The 23,742-nt window shown below is 41.0% G+C and overlaps 1 protein-coding gene across 2 annotated transcripts in view; it reads left to right on the top strand.

The window, feature by feature from the left end:
• The window catches only part of dock11 (dedicator of cytokinesis 11), a 67,795-nt gene that overhangs the window by 37,785 nt on the left and 6,268 nt on the right, over nucleotides 1-23,742 (top strand). The window contains exons 29-51 of one of the 2 annotated variants that reach the window (XM_056369198.1): nucleotides 268-351; nucleotides 1,143-1,254; nucleotides 1,647-1,685; nucleotides 3,278-3,459; nucleotides 4,426-4,539; nucleotides 5,047-5,122; nucleotides 6,097-6,179; nucleotides 8,088-8,208; nucleotides 8,489-8,555; nucleotides 8,777-8,824; nucleotides 9,157-9,302; nucleotides 10,958-11,073; nucleotides 11,814-11,951; nucleotides 14,261-14,443; nucleotides 14,848-14,961; nucleotides 16,278-16,493; nucleotides 18,104-18,161; nucleotides 20,145-20,251; nucleotides 20,407-20,529; nucleotides 21,278-21,391; nucleotides 21,537-21,683; nucleotides 22,637-22,847; nucleotides 23,484-23,674. In XM_056369198.1, the coding sequence (XP_056225173.1) occupies nucleotides 268-351; nucleotides 1,143-1,254; nucleotides 1,647-1,685; nucleotides 3,278-3,459; nucleotides 4,426-4,539; nucleotides 5,047-5,122; nucleotides 6,097-6,179; nucleotides 8,088-8,208; nucleotides 8,489-8,555; nucleotides 8,777-8,824; nucleotides 9,157-9,302; nucleotides 10,958-11,073; nucleotides 11,814-11,951; nucleotides 14,261-14,443; nucleotides 14,848-14,961; nucleotides 16,278-16,493; nucleotides 18,104-18,161; nucleotides 20,145-20,251; nucleotides 20,407-20,529; nucleotides 21,278-21,391; nucleotides 21,537-21,683; nucleotides 22,637-22,847; nucleotides 23,484-23,674 (2,790 nt within the window). The remainder of the gene's footprint in view (nucleotides 1-267; nucleotides 352-1,142; nucleotides 1,255-1,646; nucleotides 1,686-3,277; nucleotides 3,460-4,425; nucleotides 4,540-5,046; nucleotides 5,123-6,096; nucleotides 6,180-8,087; nucleotides 8,209-8,488; nucleotides 8,556-8,776; nucleotides 8,825-9,156; nucleotides 9,303-10,957; nucleotides 11,074-11,813; nucleotides 11,952-14,260; nucleotides 14,444-14,847; nucleotides 14,962-16,277; nucleotides 16,494-18,103; nucleotides 18,162-20,144; nucleotides 20,252-20,406; nucleotides 20,530-21,277; nucleotides 21,392-21,536; nucleotides 21,684-22,636; nucleotides 22,848-23,483; nucleotides 23,675-23,742) is intronic. The other variant, XM_056369199.1, reaches the window with a different exon arrangement.

Below are 23,742 nucleotides of genomic sequence, written 5' to 3'. Positions count from 1 at the left end.
CAGTCCACTTAATTTGCTAAGGGCTGTTCAATAAGTGCCATACGAGCAAACTTCACCAATTATCTGACGTGTGAAATGAAGAGAGAGTCACTGAATTTCTTATCATATAGTTGTTTTCATTCTTTACTCCGTTCCTGAACACGACAGCTCTGTTTTTGAAATGTTGATCTCAGTCTCAAAAATGTGCGTGTTTTATCCGGGATCACACCTCTTGCATATACAGTACCTGAGCTGCGTGTGTGTTAAACAAGCTTCTTCTCTTTGCAGAGGTGCCTGACCTTCATGAACAGGGGCTTTGCTTTTGGCTTGGTCAACCACTACATGTGTCACTTCAGTCTCAAGGATCCCAAGGTACAGTACATGCCCTGACTCAGCAGCCCAGCACGCTCAGTAAAGACATACTGCCGGTGTAATTTGTAAAGAGATGTTTCCAGCTGATTATCCTTATCCAGGTAAAGTTACATTACCTGTTATGTTACCTGAAACACGGTGGCCCTGAGAGCTCAAAAAACATGCAAATTGAAAAAAAAAAAACACAAGCAAATTCAGAAAACATCATCAATTTGACACCACATGTGCTAAAAATACAACACAAGCAAATACAGAAATGTGCTCCAAGTAGCACGGATAACAACAGTTAAGTGTTTCCAGGGGACACTGAAAAGGGAAGAACGAGGCTGGGACGCGGTTATTCAATGCTTTGTGACTTTTTTTTAAGGAAAAGCATTGAAAAACAAGTGAGCATGCACATTTCCCCTGGAAACACTTCGATTGTTGTCTGTGCTACTTGCAGGACGTTTCTGTATTTGCTTGTGTTGTGTGTATTTGCGGCGCATGTGTTGATGAATATGTATTTGCATGTGTTTTCTGTGGTTGCAGTGCGTTGAGCTCACAAGGCCATTGTACTGAAAGGCAGAGTTGTAATAAACGGTTCCTCCTCCTCTATCTCTTTCTGTATCAGCTGCACATTTGACTAACAAATTGACCCAACACTGACACCCCAGCCAGGCTTAGTTTGAGAAGTAGCATGGAGGATTACTGTATATTTAGACATTGAGGAGAACTCTGTTTTTGTGCACTGAGGCTTGACAGAAATCTGCGTGTGTGCGTGCAGGACAGTCACATATGTATATTTGCCGCAGGTGCTGGCTGAAATGAAATTTGATTTCCTGATGACGGTGTCTAACCACGAGCACTTCATCCCTCTGAACCTGCCCATGGCCTTTGGGCGCACCAAGCTGCAGAGGGTGCAAGGTGAGAGTCAAGACATCGTATTCTGCCTTCCCCTGAATGCATTATGCTTCTTGCCACACATGTAACCACTGACTAGCTCGTGCTCACATGACTCCAGACCCCTCACTGACCTTGTCCTGCCCTGCATCCACCACACCCATGCCGTCTATTACCCTCCACACACACACACACACAGGTGTGTAAGTAAGCTGATGACCTTACTCTGACCTGCTTAACAACTTTGTCCAACACGTGTCATGTGACACCACATGTTTTACAGAACCACAAGTGAAAAACAACATGTGTATGTTGTAATGCTGCATGTATTGTCTACAGTATTACCCCCAAATTTCTTTATTTTTACTCCCCCCCTCCCTCTCTTTTTTTTTTTTTTGTGTTTTGCTTGTGGTCAGATTTTATTCCGTATGCGACGGAGCTTTTTGGCCCTGTAGGTAGGTGATGCTCACTGCTCGACACCATCGCCTCCTTGTTTGCTGCCGTATGCAAACACCTTGCACATGACCTGCACTAACTCCCTATCCTGTCAGCCCCCCCCCCCTTTTTTTCCTCATAAGGCACCCAATTCAATCCTGCTCACTCTGCACAATGCTAACTCTAGGCTAATGTCTTCATGTGCCTGCCGGGGCCTGAGCCTGTGTCTTGCGGATGAGAGGAGCTTGGCTGTTGTGCGAATCAATGGAGCCGCTTATCTTAAAGCATAATTGACTTGATATTTGCAAACACCACACAGGAACATCTCTCACAAAGCTGCGTTTCTCTCCTCTTGGTGTTTATGTCTGCCTTCTCTCTCTCTCTCTCTCTCTCTCTCTCTCTCTCTCTGCCTGTCTGTGTCATTGGAGAAGATAATTGCAGATGATTTCTTATTTCCCAGGCTGCATTGCCTGTTTTAATATTGTCGCAGTGTTATTGTGAAACTATACCTCATACTCCCTGTTGAAGCTTCTCCTTTTTCAGTGGCACGTTTCTCTGATTCCTGTTGATTTATCTCTTTTCTGAAGATAAAAATCAAAAGATGTTGTCCTTATTACATTATAACATTTCCTCATGTCAGCAATGTGTAATGAACTATCTTAATTCCTCTTTTAATTGTGTGGTGTGGGAACGTTGGAAAGTCACGTCTGAATGAATGTGTCACGTGGGCTTGTTGCTGTTCTGTTGCATATTGTTTTGCAATGTTTACCTTTGAATGACTGAATACTGAACACTGGTTATATTGTATTTGCATCTAAGACCTAAGCTATTTGTCTTTGCACTCTGATCTTCTGTGTATGAAGCAGGGATGGACAGTAACAAAGTACATTTACTTGAGTATTATTTATTTTGTAAAATTATGACTTTCACTCCACTACACTTAAAAGACAAATATTGTTCTTTTGACTACACTACATTTCCTTGAAGTACTCATCACTTGAATTTTATTGTATTTTGATTATCTGATAAACCACAGGCTGTGTTCGTCACAGGAGAAAAAACAGTCACTGGGTGTGTTTCCATTAACCTGCTTAATGCGCAATTTATAATTGCCAACTTGAAAATGAGCAATGGAAACACGAGAATTTCAAACATGAAATGGAAACACTTTTCGCATTCAAGTTGTGGCACCAGCCGTATCATGCCCATTGGGAGCCAGTTCTAACCACCGCTGTCAGTCATGTTGTGGTTGATGCATTTTTGAACAGCTCAGATTGAACTTGTCCTAACTATGGCTACTTTAGATAAAGATGAACCAGAAGATTCACCCGAGCATTCACAGCCTTATCTTAAGTGTGTTAAGTGTTTGTCAGTGTCTGTTTTCCGGGTGATCCACTAAAAATATAGCAGATTTCAGGTAAACGCTCAGTGAAACCAGGAGTATCTATACTTTGACTCAAGTAATGGAGTTGTGTACTTTGTCCACCTCTGGTAAGAAGTAGGTTCGGTTAGATTTCTAACTGCATGTACAACCAGCTTTAACAAACACATTCGACATGACTGGCATCTATTCATCCATTACCAATGACACTTCTGTCTGGCACAACCACAGAACAAAGTCTGGAGTTCAGCCTGACGGAGGAATACTGCCGCAACCACTTCCTGGTCGGCCTGCTGCTGAGAGAAGTGGCAGAGGCCTTGCAGCAGGGGCCCGAAGTCAGGCAGCTGGCCGTGAGCGTTCTCAAGAACCTTCTCATTAAACACGCCATGGATGACCGCTACACTGCCTTCAAGGTGAGGGAGGGAGGGAGGGAGGGAGGGAGGGAGTGGCTGATGGGAGCAAGAGGAGACAAGCAGAGAAGACAGAGGTGTCCTTCCCCTCCTCTCTCCATGCATTTCCTGTCTGTCTCTGTCAAACAAAAGCATAAAACAGCTAAAAAGAAAAAGTTCAAATTTAATTTTCTTGACAACAATGTATGTATAATGCAGTTGTCCACCTTGTTTTCAAAAACACACCCATCCTCAAGCAACAGAAATTCCCCAGGGAAAATTTGAAGTTATCTCATCCTGTTAGTTCAAGATGTAATTAACCACCACGACTAGGACAAACTTTGACCAGATTCACAAAAAGTTCAGGAAAGAATGACAAAACTGAGCAAATCCAAATTCCCTGCTGCTCACTTCGCATGCACAGCGGAGTGCGACACCTGCCAAACTACTTGGTTCAAAGAACAAAGCATCTTTCTGCACCTGTCATGTCACACCTATCACACATTTCATAGTAAAAAAAAAAAAGCAAAAAAAAAAAACCTGAGATCTTTGTTAAGCAAATGTGCACATTGTTTCCACATGCCCACTGCGCAGCCTATTTGAATCAGAACCTCAAGTTAATGTTTGATGTGACACAAGTTATTAGCATATGTACAGGTCACGCTCTGTACATATGCTAAGCTGTAGTTTAACGGTGTGTGTGCACACCCCCCCCCCCCAAGCAAGATAACAATGTCTGTTATGCAAACAAGCTGATGTTTAGAATGAAGGCACCATTGCGAGCAGCTGAGGACTGATAATGCTTTTGAGTACAGCATTATGGGCGAACTGCAAATGTTTGTTTAACGCGCACCTACAATAGCCTTCTCTCATTACGTGTGTAGTCATGCTGTCTGCCTCTATAACCTCATGGATTCATACAGAGGTTTCACATTTTCATCAGTGCATTTATTATTCAAAAAGCTCATCCAGTCATATTGATTGTTTCAGAACCAGCAGGCCAGGATCTGTTTGCTGTACCTGCCGCTGTTAGAGCTGCTCTACCAGAACTTGAAGCAGCTGTCTGCCCAGCCGCACACCTCCAGCCCCGGCCTTGGCCTCAACGTGAGTCCCTGTGCAGCCCTGGACGCCCACAGTGGGGTTACTTTGACTTTGACTTAGACTGCTGCTTTGAAATGCATTGTTTATTACATGAAGGAAAATATAAAGATGTAAGCTGAAATGGGCTCCTCATTAGGTGAGGAGGAGTTTTGATCCAGGTTCAGAGGGAGCTTGGATCATCCGTACATTATAGTCATGTAGAATAGTCATTTTCAGCTTGAAACCTTGTCGTTTTCATCGTGTAATGAAGATATTTTAAGGAGCAGATGGTAGCATTGTAATTCTTTTGTGAGAATTCACAGTTGTGGTTTGATGGATTCAACATCTGGAAAAGATAAAGACATGTGTGTGTTTTCACAGGGACTGTTTAGTTACAATGCAAGCTTCAACTGGTATCCATCAGAAGGTGTAACTGTTTAGTCTGTACCTTTATGTTCTAGCTTGTGTGGTTAAAACCTGTATTGAGTGTTCAGGATGTGTTTTCATTGCCTCCATCTCGTGGTTGTCCAGGGCTCCAGAGACGACCTCATATCAACCAGTTCCACCGACAGCAGGAGAATCAGCACCGCAATTGACAAAGACCACGGTTAGTCCAGAACGGCGGATGCACAACACATATGGCATCCGGCCTCTCCCTGTTTATACATCTCCCATTACCGTCGCCGCAAAGGGGCCAGCAGCACCGTGGATACACAACAAATTTTATGCAACGCACAACTTTATCCATTAGCGGCACTCTGTCTGAAAGCAGCGGCTGTGTGCCAGACATGTGCCACATAGTTGTTTTTATTCTCCTTTGGATTCGGCTCGGTATACATCCCAGAACTTTTGTGAGGCCGGCTGTCTTTTGCAAAGATGGAAACGTTTTTGGTTTGTGAACCATTTGCTTAGAGTTTGCACAAAACAAAAACAATGACCAAAGAAAGTTAGGAAAAAACATTCAGTGCAACTGTAATCTTTTCAAATTTCAGATGGGCTATGTTCTTTAATGTCTGCAGTAGCTTGTCATTAGGTTAGATGCTGATTATACTGTTGTTGAACTGAAGTAGAAGATTATTATACTGAGAATAACAGAATCATTTGAGGCAGAAATCTTCCAGTCCCCCACACCCACACCCACACCCACACCCCCACCCCCACACACACTCACTTCCCATGGTGCAATTCAATAGCTTCTTTTCCCTGGTGACATAATGAGGGATATCTTCTCAGACTTCACAGGACTCCTTCATAACCACAGAAGAGTTTTTAAAAGTGGTGTCTTGGGCCCATCTGATCTGGCTGTGTAAAATCAGTGGAGTTCCCCCCTTAATGAATAATTTCTCAAAAGCTGTTTATCTGCCAGATATTGTGTTAACAGTAGAAATTTTCAGCATAATATACAGCACATAAAGGTCTGTCAGCGCTTCTGGGGTGTATTCTTGCATCCAAGAGCAGATATCAGATCTACATTCATTGTTGTGCTTGGGAGAGCATCAGCTCGTCCTCTAAATTTGATAATACTTTTATTGTGTTGCTTTCAAGTCGACACTAACAGAAACTGCGCTCTGTGGGCTCCAGGTCTCCAGAATGGCCATGTTGTGAGGAGAGAGGACTCCAGGAGCTCCTTGTTCATGGATCCAGGAACACCAGACAGCATCGAGGTGAGAGCATTTCACATCTGCTGACCTACTGTTTAACACTTTATCAATGAGTCTCCAGCACAGCCAACACATTCTGTTAATCACTTCTTTTTTTTTTAACGAGGATTCTGTTAAAGGTCCCATATTTTTCACTTTTCCAGTGTTTTATATGAAGTCTTGATCCTTAAGAAGGTATATTTGTGGTTTTAAGAACCAAAACCCATCTCAGTGTAGTTTAACATCTCCTCTCTCAAGCGTTGGTGAGCCAATCAGAAGAGAAGAGGCTCTGAGCCTGTCTCCATGTTGCTTTTGAATGGTGTTATAGTGTCCCCTCAGCGTGAGGTGCCTGTTGTCTTTGAATACAGGGCCAACATAACTCAACTGTTCCTGCTATGCAGTTGAATTGCATTAATTTTCCTTTAACACATGCCAAAGACTACTTTTATTTTATTGTTCTAGTTCTTTTGATCCAGGACCACTGAGTGACACCACATGTTATTTACTGACATGTTACTGTTTTTTTTTTGTTTTTTTTTACTGGAAAACACACTTTTCTTCCTGTTCACTGGTCTGGTTCCAGGAGTGAGTGCACATCCAGTGTCTGGTCACACATCCAGATGTTAAATATAGATGGACTGGAGTGTATCATTCATTATCTGTGTACATAACACTTTCAGCACACTGTCTTTGGTTTATGGCAGCTGGTGATTTCAAATACAAGAGCCTGATTAAACTAAGCTTCCATTGATGCAGCTGTAGGTCACTTCTCGGCCACGCTAGGCTCCCTAAACTTTAAATGAACTGATGTGCAGATGTTGTCTCTCACATAATTTCAACAATTTAAAGGTCCCATATTGTATAACGGTAGATAACCATGTCGTCTTTGATTATAAAGCAGGTCTAGGTTCTATATAGATACTGTGAAAGTGTCAAAGCGCTCAGTCCGCAGAGAAATGCACACAGCCTGTATTCAGAAATTGAGCCTTAGAACCAACCGTCAGGATTTCTGGAACTTTTTGATGTCACAATGAAGCAGTCACTGATCTCAGCCATGCCCAAGCTTTATGGAAATTGTAAAATATGGGACTAATACCATTGCATAATACAATTGTCACCTGATCCTGCTACCCAATACTGTTTGTGTAGCCAACTTCTGACATGTGTTGTTTCTCTGTGCCAGAGATTTCCATTGTTGTACAACAACTGGTAAAAATTAGTAGTAGTTTATCACAGGCTAAGTAAAGATGATACCTATCTAGATTTAGCTGGCAGCAAGTAAAAAATCGATCACATGATACGGGCTTCAGAAAAACTGGCCTGTTTATCGATATTGTCAAGCAGTTGCATCTTCTGGAGCAGGTTATTTACTCCATATGGCTCCAAAAAGAGCTGGAAGTAAAAAAAAAAAATAGGAAAAAATGGGAGAGTTTCATATTATTGTAACATGCACAATATTTTATTTTAAAAGAAGAACATTTCCCTTGACTCCCTGATCATCCCATGACCTCATGTCTGTTTGCTCTCTTTTTCTTTGTTTGTTCTGTGCTTGCTGTTCTTATGACATGAAAAAATAAACAAAACAACAAGGTCTATCTCAGCATTGAAATGGGCTGGTGCTGAGGGACGATAATACTTTTCCTTCAATGTGTCACATGTGGTTCTAAACAACCAAAAATAGCTCATTGTTTAATTATTAGACCCCAGACAGATATCAAACATAGAATCCATGAAAACAATATATCAAATAAATCCTCTCAGTCAGGTGGCACAGTTCATCCTCAGATCGACTACTTGTTAAGTTTTTGCCTGTAAAACCTGTAGATTTTTTACAATAAATGGAGACTCATTTTCTTTGGCTGTGTCAGTTTCTCCTCACCATCATGATATCCCGCCTTTGTGTGTTTTTGTTTATGTTGAACTTCCTCACAGCTGCAGAGACGTGGCTCCACCATGAGCAGCAGCCCCATGCCTCCCGTCGGCAGATTGGGACAGTATGAGATCAAAGGCCTCCTGCTCTCCTTCCTGCACATCGTCAAGACCTTGTCAGAGGGTCAGTGATGATCTATAGCCACACCACACAATTAGGCCTTCACTGACCATAAAGAGGATATGACACAACACCACTTCTGCTATTTTGGGATAGAGACGACACAGAAATTTGGCTGCCACATGAACAAAGAGCAAGGCCTCCCTCATAGAGGACATGTGGTTGATTTAGCTGCACGACTCCTCTAAAATCAACTGGAACTATTTATGCAAAGTTTTATAAATGTCAGTAAAAAGAACAAAACAACATGCATCAAAGACTTTGTCTTTCCTTTCATCCACAGACACTCTCATGGCCTACTGGAATAAAGTGGGCCCTCAAGACATCATGAACTTCCTCAGTTTGCTTGAGTGAGTAGTAAATGAAAAAAAACATGCATCTGCACCAAAACAAACAATTGTATGTGTTAACAGATGCTGTCTGTGGAATACAACACTAGAACACCAACAACACTGTCAGCAATGCTCATGAACCATCTTGTAAAAATCCCAGGACTGAAAAATAAAAGTATTCATGCACATGTTTCCTGCTCTAGCTAATGTATACATTTTTATTTGAACTCTTCCTGCAGGACCTGTCTGGTTCAGTTTCGTTACATTGGAAAGAGGAACATTGGCCGGTAAGCGCCGTGGTTATACCTGTCGTACCTGCCTTATCTATTTGAAATCTAAAACCCCGGCTTAACTTAGTTCAGCTCAGAGGAATGATTTCACAGAAATGTTGGCGTTGTTTGGTTAATCATAATATTACCCATTGTTTCTGAAGGACAAATATTCTCTTTTACGAGTATTTATTCTGTGTTAAATGTTAATATAATAGGTTAGTCATCTGCAGCTTAGTTAGAAAGTTTCAGCAGCATATATAGGGTCTCGTTTCCTTCCTGTATCTGTCTCTGTCCATCTTTCAAACAAATAAACACCCTCCCTTTCTGTGAATGTGTTATTCATATAGGAATCAGGAGGTTTGTGTGTCGAAGCTGTTCTCCTCAGACAGGAAGTCTCAGACGATGCCAGCCATGCGCTGCAACCGAGCCAGTCTCATGCAGACTAAGATACACCAGTTCAGCACCATGGAGGCCTCTCTCACTCTCAACATCGGTAACTACAGACGCCAGTTTATCTGCAAAACTTTAGGCGACACTTGATCTTGTGGGTTTATTTTCAGGCAAGTGTACAATTTCATAAATATGGTGTATATTGTCTCTGATTAGTGTAAAAGCTATACAGCTCATTCCAGACAATGTCCAGGAAATCATCTACACATAAAAAAAATCTAACGGTAAATATTGTCCCTACCAACCATATAAAAAAGCACAGGAATCAAATGAATGCAGTCCTTTAAATGAGGGGTTCTCAACTGGTCTCACCCCGGGACCCACATTTTCCGCTGGTCATTAAGTCGTGACCCACTTTTAAAGAATTCAAACCAAGCAAATGTATTTTTCAAAAATAGTCTTCAATAACACACGTCACTTTTTAAAAACATAAAAGTGCATTTCAGATCATATTATTAAGAAACTGAGGAGGAACATGACAACTTCATGTACAAAAGTTAATTAAATTAGATTTGCCATCTTGCCTCCGAACATCAACACAATCAAATAATGGTTACCATGGCAACGTAATTCACAGGCTTTTACAAAAAATGTACAGTCAAACATTATTGGAAAATTTTACCCTTTGTGGCAGAGCAACAGTTTCCAAACCTCTTTAGCCGGGAGCAAACAAAACGAACATGGACCAAAGACTTATTCAAACACGCAATGTGGTTTGAACTTGACAGTTGTATTTGCCGAGCTAAGGTGAGGAGGTGGCCACCCTAGTCACTGCAAAGTCAATTTCACATGCCCAGACTTGTGCCTGTAGAAATGTTGTTAGAGACATGTATGGTGAACTGTTGTAAAACCGAGAACCAATGACCTTACACCAAGGTACAACAACGGGTTTGTAGCTGAGCCAAGAATGCACATCCTGGATGTTGTTTTTCTAAGTGGCAGCCTCGGCTTTTCCTAGATATATTATATTCAGCTCAGAGGCCTCTGTGAACTGCTCATGTTGTGGATATCTAACTGTGCCAGATTGATGCTACAGTGCCTAAAATCCACACTGAGACTTGATGCATAAATTCAGACTTAAAGTTGTCTGGAAGGGGGATTCACTTTGCAGCAGAACTGTGACCCTGAGTATGCATCAGGGCGACAAAAGGCCCAGACTGTAGAGGCTCTGTAAGTAAACACAGGATTAAAGCCACTTTAAAGCTTGTCCGGTACCTTGATCTCTGTACATTTAAATTAGTGTTTTGCTTTCTACTTGTTGGTTTTGGGAAAATTTCCTGTTGCTCAACTTGCCAATGAAATGATTTGTTATTATTTGTGTACTTTTGCCATTTTAATGAGAAACAGCCAGTTATTGATGTCCGCGACAAACAACATGCTAACAATGGAAAACTCATTCAAAAAGTTGAATGGTGCAAGATGTTACATTTTGTCCCCATACAAGTTATTAAGTCTGTTTTAATGCATGTGCAATCAAATCCAGTAAACATGGATTATTTTTTTTGCTGGCTGAATTAATTTAAAATTCGCAAATTAAAGCAGACCAGCTGACCAGGCATCAGCAAGAGATGTGTTGTACTCATGTTGTGTTGTAATCATCAGCTCAGAAGTGAGTAATGAATGTGTTCCTCTGTGCAATGTCACTGTGTCCTGATGTGTGTGTGTGTGTGTGTGTGTGTGTGTGTGTGTTTGTTGTAGGGACGGGGCCATCAGAAGCAGAAATCCACCATCAGGCTCTGCTAGAGGGAAACATCTCCACTGAGGTCTGCCTGAGTGTCCTGGATGTCCTGTCACTTTTCACGCAGTGCTTCAAGGTCAGCGCGCGTGCACACACACACACACACACACACACACACACACACACACACACACAAAAAAACACTTATATTGGCTCAAATGTGGCTAAAACTTCAAACAAGTGAACAAGCATGTGGATGTGGCCAGGATATAATCAAAGGCTAATTTAAGAAATTGATTGATAAATATGCAACTGGATTTCACATGTGTGCGCTGTGGCCCACAGTCACATATTCTACATTTGACTGATTAACTGAACTGGTGCTATTTTTTTCATATCACACCTCGTATGTGTGCTATTTCAGTGGTCTGGAACAGAACGTTTTGAACTTTCTGTCAGAACTTTTCACAATAAAAGTTCACAATAGCTTGAAAAAAATCTTTGCTGCAAAACAAAACAAAAAAAATCTTCCAGTGCTTTTGTGTGTAACTGTTGCTGCCGAGACAGAGATCTATTTTAGCAACAGGTGTTTTGCACTGACGAAAGTGCATCCTGACGTGTGACTGTTTGTCTGTCATTCGCTCTCAACATAGATGAATGTATAATAAGCATGATAAGATTCTCTATTTGGACATTATAACTAAATGTGATTAGCAAAATAATCTGGAGGGTCAGATATCATTGCTGGCGGGCCAGTTTTGGCCCACAGGCCACCAGTTGCCACATGTTCCAGTTGTGCTGTCTTCAAGGAATAATGTAAGTCAATGCAGTGTCATTCTAAATGACGAAAAACAAGCGTGTGTTTGTGTGTGTCAGAATCAGCTACTGGACAGCGAAGGTCACAACCCATTGATGAAGAAGTTGTTCGATGTTTACCTGACCTTCCTCAAAGTTGGCCAATCAGAAGCTGCCCTCAGACATGTGTTCGCTGCACTCAGGGCTTTCATTAACAAGGTTTGTTTGCACACTCGTTCACACACACACACACACACACACACATTAGGACACTGATATATTTCTGCTGCTTGGCCACTGACTACAAGATTTCCACAGCTTGAAAATGAACAAAACGGATGCATACTTTCACTTGTTTAGCCTACGTGTCATTCTCGCAGTCATTCTCTCTCATTCTGCTATTAATAACATCCATAACAATTTTAAGGGTACGCTGCAGAAAAAAACAGACAATAAATATTTCTTGTTTCCTGTTTTGTTGGCGTCACTGCTACTTGGTTTCCATGGTCACATGTTGCCTTATTACTCTTAATTGTATGTATTTTTAGATGTCTTATTTACACATTCATTGGGGAATAGAAGCACGCTCCGACAAAACTTCCTAAGGAACAGGACCACCCACTTCCGAAGTGGTATCCTCTGATAACATCAGTATGTTCAGACATATTTTCTAAGAGTGTGAGAGATACGTGTCTCGAGAGTCACAGGCAGTAAGAGACTCCATGGAGAAACCAACACAACTGTTGTCAAGCGCAAAACAATCACATTCTGTGAGATACCTGAAAGAATATGCACCATGAGTTCACTAAAATGCTTTGTTTACAGAAAAGTCTGCACAGTGATTCCAAATGTTACAATTTTGTTAAAACTATAAAAGATATGATCTGTCAACAAATCCTGGTGCTATTTGTTAGTTTTGCTATTGCTACATAGCTAAAGTTAGAATTAATATCTCTTTACTTACCAGTCTAGAATAAATGCTGCGAGTTCAGCATCACACTTCATTCCTTCGTGGAAAGCAGCACCAATGTTATCTGTTATCACTATCACGCCTTTTCTTCCACTGAAGTTAGCATGCTAACCAGCTACCTCGGCCTGTCTCGTCACTTTCCAATAGTGACTCACTGTGGCCTCCAGTCTGCTATGAAGACATTAGTGATGTTTCGCAAAGAGCCGGCTCTTTTAAGTGAATGATGCTTCCTCCCAGAATGGTGGGATGATCTTCTCTGCAGCACGGGAAGGTGCTCCATGCTGACTGTGACTGGATAGTCTATCATTTATTTTATTATCTTATTTTATATGGACATCACAGTACCATTAGAATTGTGACATACATTTATATACAAGGACCAAATGCACTGTGTCTGTTTAGTGTTTGTAGCGAAACACTACAGCATTCAGTATAAATAAAACGTTTAATACACGTGTAATAGTATTTGATGTTATTACATTTAATCTTTTTTATACCAAAAATAATGTAAAATTATGGTATCATGGAGTTATAAGGTTTAGTATAATTACATTGAATAATTTACGTGATGTGATGTGCACACATACTAAATATAGGTCAAAACAGCGCTAAATTTGGCTGAATTATAAAAGGCAGAAGTGGTAAAAGGAAGAGTCGTCTCTTCTTGGTGAGCCGAGCCGAATGATGTGGCTCACTGAAAAGAGCCGGCATTCCCATCACTAAAGGAGATATAGCGCTGCTCAAGGGGACGTATTATAACCTCTTGTCTTGTAAAAGCAACAATAGCTGACGTGTGCATGTGTCTCTTGTCACGTGACAATCACCACCATCCCCTCCTGACAAGAAAACCATGTTCGGCATCGGAGAAAACTTAGAAATAGCACCTTTAAAGCCTGTAATATCTTATTCCTCTGCGCCGTAGAGCTCCAGTTTTGTCCTCTTTCGTATAGTTTATACAGGACAATAAAAGCCAAGGCAAAAAAATCTAACATTTAGCATCAGAGGCAGCGTAGGGAAGTTGGTAAGTATTGAGAGAAGCTGGTTGGCTTTGCTCTGAATACAAAAAAAAAAAGAAAAAAAGAATTGGTCAAAAGATTTCAACACACCTACCAAAAGCATCAAGGTGTTGCTGTAATACACTGAAAATGTGGAGGAAGTCTTACACATATTGTGCCAGTCTTGACCTGCTGGCAAAATAAAGATAAAAAAAAAGAGGAAACACCCATAATTTAGATTTAAGTAAATTTTTTATTGTAATTGTAAAACATCAACATTGTTTCTTTCAAGACTAGACAAAATATCTTAAAACATGAAAACATCTGAAGTGTATTTGGGTCATAAAAGTTAAATACACATACTCATTCTAGGACAAACCTAATCATTTTATGTGCATGTATAAAATGTATATAAACGCCATGACAGTCAGAAATGTGAGTCCTTTCTGGGTCACTCAGTCACTGCCATTTCCCTGCTGTCTCCCCTCCATACTTACAGCATTTTCTAATCCCATCCCTGCCCGCAATATGACCTTTAATACACTAACACTCTGTCCCGTCAGTTCCCGTCGGTGCTGTTCAAGGGCCGCGTGACGCTGTGCGAGGCCCTGTGCTGCGAGGTGCTCAAGTGCTGCGTCTCCAAGCTGGGGTCCCTGCGGGCCGAGGCGTCTGCCCTGCTCTACCTGCTGATGAGGAACAACTTCGAGTACACCAAGAGGAAGACCTTCCTGCGCACACACCTGCAGGTAAAAGTGTTGGTTTTGTGGGGCAGAGGGAGCGTTGGAACATGACATCCCTCTAAACACCTGGCCTCTGTTCATGCACATTAGCGTTGGTCTCAGTCCTTATTCAACCTGATGTTCATCTTTGACCTTTTAGCTATTTTTGAAATACTTCAGTTGCTTTCATAACAGAGGTGAAGAATGTAAAGAGGGTGTTTAAACAGTTTAAACACAGATGGCCCGCTGAGTTTCCGCTCTTCTGCTCTTCTGCTAGAACAGTGACAGAGAGCTGTCCAGATTTCCATTAGCTCTTGCTGAACTCTGTCAATACATGTACTACTGTGTCTGGCTTGTTTTCCCTTCTTATTTTCCTCTCCTCTCTGTCCACCCCTGCACCTCATCATCCCCTCGCTTCTCCCTCTCTCCAGATCATCATTGCAGTGAGCCAGCTGATCTCCGACGTGGCGCTGACCGGCAGCTCACGCTTCCAGGAGTCTCTCTCTATCATCAACAACTTTGCAAATAGTGACAAGGCCATGAAGGTACGTTGGAGGTCAACACTCTTACAACAACAGCTCTGAATCCCATATAAATCACCAAAGTGATAAATTCAAGAACATAAAGTGGCTGATTTTAGGTCCAATACACACATACATGTGTTTATTCTAAAATGAATCACCGGTGACAGTTATTCTAGTCAGCTGTGCATCTTCAGTAAAACGTGACAGGGCTTTGGTTTCTATTCACATAAATGGTAATATGCCATCATACATCTGTTCCTCATTAAACTGGTTCCTTAGTCATTATCTGACCAGTTTAAGTGATTGGCTAATGCTTGAAGTCCCATGTGGAAAAACTAATTTGTGAAAAACTGCTTTTAGTTTCTGTGCTGCACTCACTTGGGACATTTTACAAAACACATTAAAACTAAAGACAGTTGCACTTGTACTTCTCCGCTCTTGAACATTACATGTATCTGAAGTTACCATGTGTATTTATTCCGTTTAAGTCATTGAAAATGAGGGCATGACGCTAATGATTTTTCATGATTTAAATAAAGGTTAAATGAATCCTCTCTTCAGACCGGCCACTGGATTCCAATTCTAAATCACTCTGTTCCCCGTGTGAGATTAAATCTGTAGCGCTGCTTGTTATCGTTTGTAAACTGTAAATATGTAGGAGCTGAAGATAACAGATATAAAACACCACAAAAGGGTAAAATATGGGACCTTTAAGTCATAATATATTTATGACAAGACTTTGTGTCGCTGGAAGTGTCAAATATAAATATTTCACAGCATACAGGAGAATTATTGGTTGCAGCTGTCTCTAGATTATCACCTCGAAGTCTCTTGCACTTATATTAGATAAAGCCATCAGTCGTTCACCCAGCGTCACTTGCAGTTTAACCACATTCATGATTTTTATCTAGTTATATAACAGTAATGGAAGTTTGGAAACACAATAATACCACTAATAATGCATAAAATAAGACTTGTGCAGAGGAGTCTGTTGCCACAATGCATCCTGGGAGGCTTCCCTACAAGACTGCCTCATGCAACTTAATCAGCACTCATCCAATCAAATGAGTATCATATGATTTTTATTCTCTTCATGTTGTCATTATTTCAAAATAAGAGCATATTGTTTCAAGATCATTTCTACTAGGACTGAAACATCAACCCTCAATCTTCACTTAAAGAACTAAGATTAGCTGGATGAGAATTAACAGGTTCATTTTAGCCTAACAACGACATGTCAGATTGTTGAAGCCACAGGACCATATCTGTATTTTTCTAATAGATTTGATCATGTTTTCACAATAATATCTTTGTTTGCTCTTCTCTGCACGACGCAGTCTACGGCGTTCCCCTCAGAAGTGAAGGGTCTCACCAAGCGGATCCGTACAGTGCTGATGGCCACGGCCCAGATGAGAGAGCATGAGAAAGACCCAGAGATGCTGCTGGACCTCCAGTACAGTCTGGCCCGGTCCTATGCTAGCACCCCTGAACTGAGGCGGACCTGGCTGGACAGCATGGCTCGAGCGCACCTAAAGAACGGCGATCTCTCTGAGGTATCAACAGAGGCGCTTCAATTAATATCCGTTCCACTTTGTGCTACATGTTTACCACTCTGTCTCTTCATCTTTTATTATTTTTGTTCTTCTATTGTTACCTAAAGATAACAATAAGGACAAGCAGATTCTTTGACCTCTAAATCACTTTTAGACATCTTTGCATATTTTGGCCTCTGGTTTTTTGTATCTCAGTTGCTGACTGAATTGTCTTGGTCTTGAATAAAAAGAGAGATGTTGGAGATGGAGCACCGGAGATTTGAATTGAAAGGAAAACTAACAAGGTTTCAATTAAGAATTACTCACCCTGTATCACTCCTGGTAATGACATCATAAGCTGTAACAACATAACCACAATACAGTGTAATAACATCCTGTATTTTGATGCTTTTCTATAGCGTTTTCAATATTTTTATATAATCCTGCCGCACATGTTTGTTTTTGGTTACTAAGAATAGTTTCGGCGTAAACATGGGAGGCTGACACTCAGTTAAAAGTTTAGTTTCTACTTACTACTTTCTATTTTTTTGGGGTTGTAATTACAATGTGTTTTTTGTTTTTATTGAAGGGAGAATCTTTTGATCCTCTCCAGATGGAGGTCAAGTCAGATGCAGAGCTGAAACCTGGGTGGTCCAGTTGATATAATGTTTGCCTGAGTCCAACTTCATTTATTTATTTGATCTGACTCACTTTTTCACAAACAAACTAAATGAAACAGCAGCAAACCCAGTTAATTTATCTAATGTAATCTTTTAGTTTTTTATTCATTTTTTATTCATTTTTATTTAATTTGTTGTTTTTGTGTTGTTTTAAAAATTTTTGAATAAATAAAATCTTTTTTTATTATTCTATCTAGTACAGTAGAGAGACAGGAAATGGGGAATGACATGCAGCAAAGGCCGTCCGATGCAGGACTTGAACCGGGGCCAACTGCAGTCTCTACACATGGGGCACCTGTCTAGACCACTACGCCACACGACACCACTTGTTTCAGTTTTGTATTCTGTTTCAGTTTGTTTTATCAATTTTGAGCATTTTTTTTTTTTAACAATGCTTTTACACAAAAAGATAAAACCGGACATTGATAAATTAAATTCCTCATAAAACATTTGGCAACTTTCAGGCTAAACTCACTAAACAGATAAAAAGAATCCCCTCACTATCAGTCATTATAAGTAAATACGCAATTAGATATGTGTTAGTAGGGTGAGGGTTAGGTTCCTAAATGGAAACTGCAGTCATAAAAACAGGTGACATTTTTCCTTGGCAGCTTTCAGGCCTTTGTGCATGGTGTTGCTTCACAGGTGTTGGCTGCCACTTTAATGGAAGGTGTGGCAAGTAGGTAGGTAGGTATTAGTCACACAGTACTATGTTCACAGCTGAAGAGTTAAACACAGCAGATCTCTCTTCACAACAAATCAGCCAATTTAATGCCATGTAAAACGTTACGGTGGCTACAGTGTTATATATCACCATTGGATCTGCAGAGTTCACCTTTGTGCCACTCACTCTGTTTTCCCATTTCGTATATTTCACATAAAGCTGCATGTTAACGTGTTTTGCTGCAGAAACTAAATCTTCCTGTGTTTGTTGTTTTTCTTTCTTCACAGGCGGCCATGTGTTACGTTCATGTGGCTGCACTGGTAGCAGAATACCTGCACAGGAAAAGTAAGGCCCTGCACACTTCTACACATACACACACACACACACACACACACACACACACACACACACACACACGCACGCAATATTTTACCTGCATTTGTGGTTTACACATATACTGTAACTAAACACTGCAGCAGTGTTGATAAAAAGGCCCTGTTTGCTGAGTTAATTCAGGAAGGACTTTGGAAAAATATTTGCTTAAGGAGTTGAATTACACACTTAACTGACTCTATGAGGATGTAATTTAAGACCGCACACGCAACCATACCATGCACCTCACCAGGAAACATCCAGTGATCCTCCAGGAAGATTTGCCTGCTCTGGTGATGAACAACATGCCAGTTAGTTCACTGACTGTTGTTGGATACAGCATGCAAACACTCCACAGACTGATATTATTTGAACAGCGCAGTGACATCTAGCAAAAACAAAGCCACATAACTGCGGTTAGTGTTTTTTTTTGTTTGTTTTTTTTTCTTTCACAGTTCATTTTAATGTAATGCAAAACCTGCTGTTAAATAATCCTTTAAACAAATGTGATAGTCCTTATCTTTGAGGCGTGTCAACGGACAAAGAGGCTGGAGGTGAAGCAGTTAGCAACTACAGGCTTATCTCTAGAAAAATTTGTTTGGCATCTAGACCAGAGACGGCAGTGTGTATACAGTGGCTCTGCTTTTATCATATGATTTATTAATAGCTTTCCCAAACCAAGCATTGTGCAGTATTTTAGCTTTCTTTCTTTAACACGTGTTTTAAAAAGCAGGTCAAAAGTTAGATGATGTGAATGTGACTGGCACAGATTTGGATCTCGACTAATTTTCATTGTTTTTAGAGCCAGTTGCTGAGACGCTGCGAAACCTCAAAGCTTCCATAACGAAATGCAGCATTTGCCCGCCTGCCTTTTAAAATTCTTTGACTTGTTTTTAAAGCATTTCATGGTCTTGCACCAACATATATGTCTCAAATGCTTACATTCTGTGAACCAGTACGGCTCCTTAGCTCCCCTGGCGTGAGTCAGTTTAGTTGCTCAGGACTTCCTTTGGCGTTGCAGCTTTTAGCTCTTAGTCTCCCTGAGGACCTGAGAGCAGCGGAAAGTGTTGAAATCTCAATCAAAATTTCAGCCTGATGTTTATTTAGATATAATTTTTACTCATTAGTCACTTTATTGTATCTATGTTGTAAATTGTATTTTATTCTATTTTCATCTGTTATTTTATCATTAATATTTTGTGTTATGTTATTTTTGCCAGTTTGTTAATGTAAATGGTAAATATCTGCATTTATATAGCACTTTTCTGGTGTTATTTCTGGTCTCATAGCGCTTTACACTGCAAGCCACATTCGCACACACATTCGTATACAGCACTTCTACCATACACACTTATACGGGGTTAGATGGAACAGCCTTCAGAGGCATTTTGGGGTTCAGTATCTTGCCCATTTTGACACATCCACCGACCTTCTGATCGGTGGACGACCTGAGCCACAGCTCAGAGCACATGTAAAAACAGCTTGAGCTGTAAAAAGGACATCAAAATAAATGTAAAAGTAAGCAAAACAAATGTATAAAATAAGTGAAAACATACTAAATATACTGCATACAGAAACATATTAAACATACCGACAAAAACAAGAAGCAAGATGGAGCATATACACAACTATGAACATGACAACGGAACTAAAAGGTTCGTTAGCCACAAAGAGCTGGTGAATAAAAATGTGTCTTTAATCAAGATTTGAAAATAGACATGGAGCCAGCACATCTAATATCTAATGGCAACTGGTTCCTTAATTCTGGGGCAGTCACCTATGAAATCTATTTTATTATATCTCATCATCATCATTTCTTATTTGTTTTGGCTTATCAGTCATCTGTGAAGCACTTTGAACGCCATTAACCTGTATGAGAAGGGCTGTACAAATTAAGTTTGATTTATTGCCTGATTGATTGATTGTGAGGAAATGTTTTCATTGTCCATTCATCAGAGCTGTTCCCCAGTGGCCTCGCAGCCTTCAAGAAGGTCACCTTTAATATTGACGAGGAAGCCGCCATGAAAGAAGACACCGGCATGCAGGATGTCTATTACACTGAGGTGTGACCTGCACACAATAACTTTCTTGCACAAGACATTCATAAGTGACAGAAGTACATTATGCAATAACTAGGCAATCCAGACATCCTGATTTGTGTTAACTTCTTCTTCATTTATATCGTTAGTCATTTAATCCGAAATTTTGCCTCTTCCAGGAGGTGTTGGTCGAACACCTGGAGGTCTGTGTGGAGGCGCTGTGGAAAGCCGAGCGCTATGAGCTCATCACGCACATTGCCAAACTCATCATCCCTATTTATGAGAAGCGTCACGAGTATGAGGTAGCAACCCCCCCAACGGTAGCACACATATCACACATAAACGTGCAGCCAATGGTTCTTCATCTTCACCATCTTCATGCTCAAATAAACATATCTGTGTGACGGCATTGTTTGACAGGATTGTCAGCATATCTTCCATCTCATTTTGTACCAGCCGACTGAACTGGTGGCATGACACCACATTAAAACAGCCATGTCACTTGCACAACATGATTCCAGTCTGATCTGTCAAACCACGCATGTTTCAGTTTCTCACCTTTTGGGAATGTGGTTCGCTTACCCTCATCGAAATTCTTTTTAACAGCTCTTGCCTCTTGCTATGGAAAACGCTGCTTGTCCTGTTCAGGATCATGGAGGCCTTGAGCCTGTCTGCACACACCGGGCAAGAAGTGAGGCTGCCGGTCTCTAATTTAAATAGCCTTTTAATCTTAATGGGTTTGGCGTACGGGAGGAAACCCACACAGAACATGCAAACCCCTGTGGATGTGTTCCCAGGAGCTCCTTGTTGTGACATGATGAGCCACCTCCCACTATTGAGAATTACAAGTTTGGAAAACGCAAATCACTCTGTGTTTGTCATCTGTTAGTCGCCTCGTGCCTTTACATAAACACACACGTCCCCCGTTTTTTCGGGATGTGACATAACTGAAATGTTTGTGCTTGTCTGTGCATGCAGACTGCCTGGTTGATTCACTGAACAAACAGAAAGTTGCCCATATCTGATCCTGTATTTGTCCCATTTCTCCAGAAACTAAGCCGGCTGTATGACACTCTGCACAGAGCCTACAATAAAATAATGGAGGTGATACAATCAGGACGCAGGCTTCTTGGGACATACTTCAGAGTGGCTTTTTATGGACAGGTGAGACCTACAAGCAGCTCCAAGAAAGAATACTTTAGTATTCATACTAATTGGCATGTTTCAATGAACAATTCTTGCAGCACACATCACTCCCATCATAACTGAACCATCAGTCAAGTGAACAGAGTTGTGTGTTTTTCCACAGGGCTTCTTTGAGGAGGAGGACGGAAAGGAATACATTTATAAAGAGCCCAAACTCACAGGCCTGTCTGAAATCTCCCAGCGGCTGCTGACACTCTATGGGGACAAGTTTGGGCAAGAAAATGTCAAGATAATTCAAGACTCAAACAAGGTGCTGTAGCTAGATTGGAGAAAGGAAAGGGTGGGAGACGTTTGTATTTATTTTTTCACAACCTTAATGTGTGTTTCCTGACTTTGAATGGCAGGTTGCTGTAGTGGTTGAAATCCAGTCAGAAATGAAAATAAGTCATTTGGCTTCACAGATCGGCTTTCGTGTTTATTTAGAAAATATCATTTGTCCAACATAATGTGGGAAATGTTCTGGTTCTGTCCTGAGGAGTTACCATGAAGTCTCAGCTGAGAGGTTTGGAAAGAGATTTCTTTCACTGCTTTTACTGTGTGTGTTAGTTGAACCCAGTGTCTGTCAAATACTCACTGGAGGTGGATGAGGCAGCGTGTGTCATGGCAGCCAAGTGTTTGGAACTGGGGATGTTATATCTCCATGGAGATATTAGGAAACATAAAGGTTCTATTGGATGATTACAATGGCTACAATCTTGAATGTCCCTGACTGACTGAGTGATCATATTTCCACAATTGTTCAGCCAAATGATTGCAGTTTCTGGTGCAAATAGAGGGTTGCCAATTTAGCACATTTTCACTAGATTTAGAGACTTTTTTTTTCAAACAAGACCGGGTATAAACCTGGTATCTCTTTTCAAAAAAGATCATTTTTATAGGCCCCTTCATGTCCGTCATTCTGTGGATCAATTAATGAAGGGAAATAAGCAGAAATGTTTCAATAATATCTGAATAAAAGCCCTCATAGAGGCATTCTGAACTCAAACCAAAAGACCATCTCAAGACTTATTCATAATAATTCAGGTGTTTAGTGATGTGTCAGACAGGGTTCTAGTTATAAAATCCATCCATATACTACGTTTTTTTATTATTCACTTTCAACAAGTCTGATTTAAGCCTCACCAATATTTAACTACTCTCCTGCTTGTTTTGGACATTTTTTTGCACGCCTGTAGTTTATTAAAGCTGACCGCTCGCCCACAGGTCAACCCTAAAGACCTGGACCAGAAGTTCGCTTACGTCCAGGTGACATTTGTCAAGCCGTACTTCGAGGAGAAGGAGGCGCCGGAGAAGAAAACCGACTTCGAGAAGTGCCACAACATCAACCGCTTTGTGTTTGAGACTCCGTACACGCTGACGGGCAAAAAGCACGGCGGGGTGGAGGAGCAGTGCAAGAGGAGAACCGTGCTCACAAGTAAACGAAACACACACACACACACACACACACACACACACACACACACACACACACACACTCATAAACACTCTGCTGTAGTGTTTGACATTTAGATTCAACCCTGATCCAACAGCTTCATCAAACCTGCAGGAGAGACTTGACAGTTTTCATGTGAAGAGACAGTTTATGTGTTATTTTTTAAAATGCCCTACAGCATTAATGTACTAAGTTCTCCTTTAATCACTCATTGCATTGTGCTTGTGTGCAGGGAGTAAACATTAAAACAGCTGGTTACTACAGCAAGTGGCAGCTGGATGTTAGGATCCCTCCCTATTCAAGCATCTCCAGCTTATCTCATTCTATTGACAAGCACCGTCAAACAGTGTTATTCTGTCTTGTTAAGCTAATACATGTCAGTCTCATTGCGTGTAGTCGTTGCCAAGAGAGACAACTCTGTACACACTATAGAGCGGGAAAAACAACAGATGCTTTTGCTAATTTTTCTGCTTGTTTACCGCGATGTCAAAACAAAACTTCTCCTTCTTGTATCTGTCATCACTTTTGAATTCACACAACAATTAAAAGCGGGAGAACACATAAAGATGATCCCATGATTCACTCTCAACCGGTTTTGCCTACACCTCTCATCTCCAGCTGCCCACGCCTTCCCATACGTGAAGAAGCGAGTGGAGGTGGTGGGGGAGAAGCAAGTGGAGCTCAAGCCCGTGGACGTGGCCATAGACGAGATGAAGGCGCGGACGTTAGAGCTAACCAAGCTCTGCTCCCACCAGGAAGTGGACATGATCCAGCTGCAGCTCAAACTGCAGGGCTGTGTGTCCGTGCAGGTAAAAGTTTGAATCATTCAGAGACACACTTAAGATCTCAAATCAGATAATACCTGGTCAGGGATCAG

This window comes from Seriola aureovittata, chromosome 23 (assembly GCF_021018895.1).
Source record: "Seriola aureovittata isolate HTS-2021-v1 ecotype China chromosome 23, ASM2101889v1, whole genome shotgun sequence".
NCBI lineage: Eukaryota > Metazoa > Chordata > Actinopteri > Carangiformes > Carangidae > Seriola > Seriola aureovittata.
Note: the sequence above shows the minus strand (reverse complement) of the source record. Positions and strands in the feature narration are given on the sequence as shown.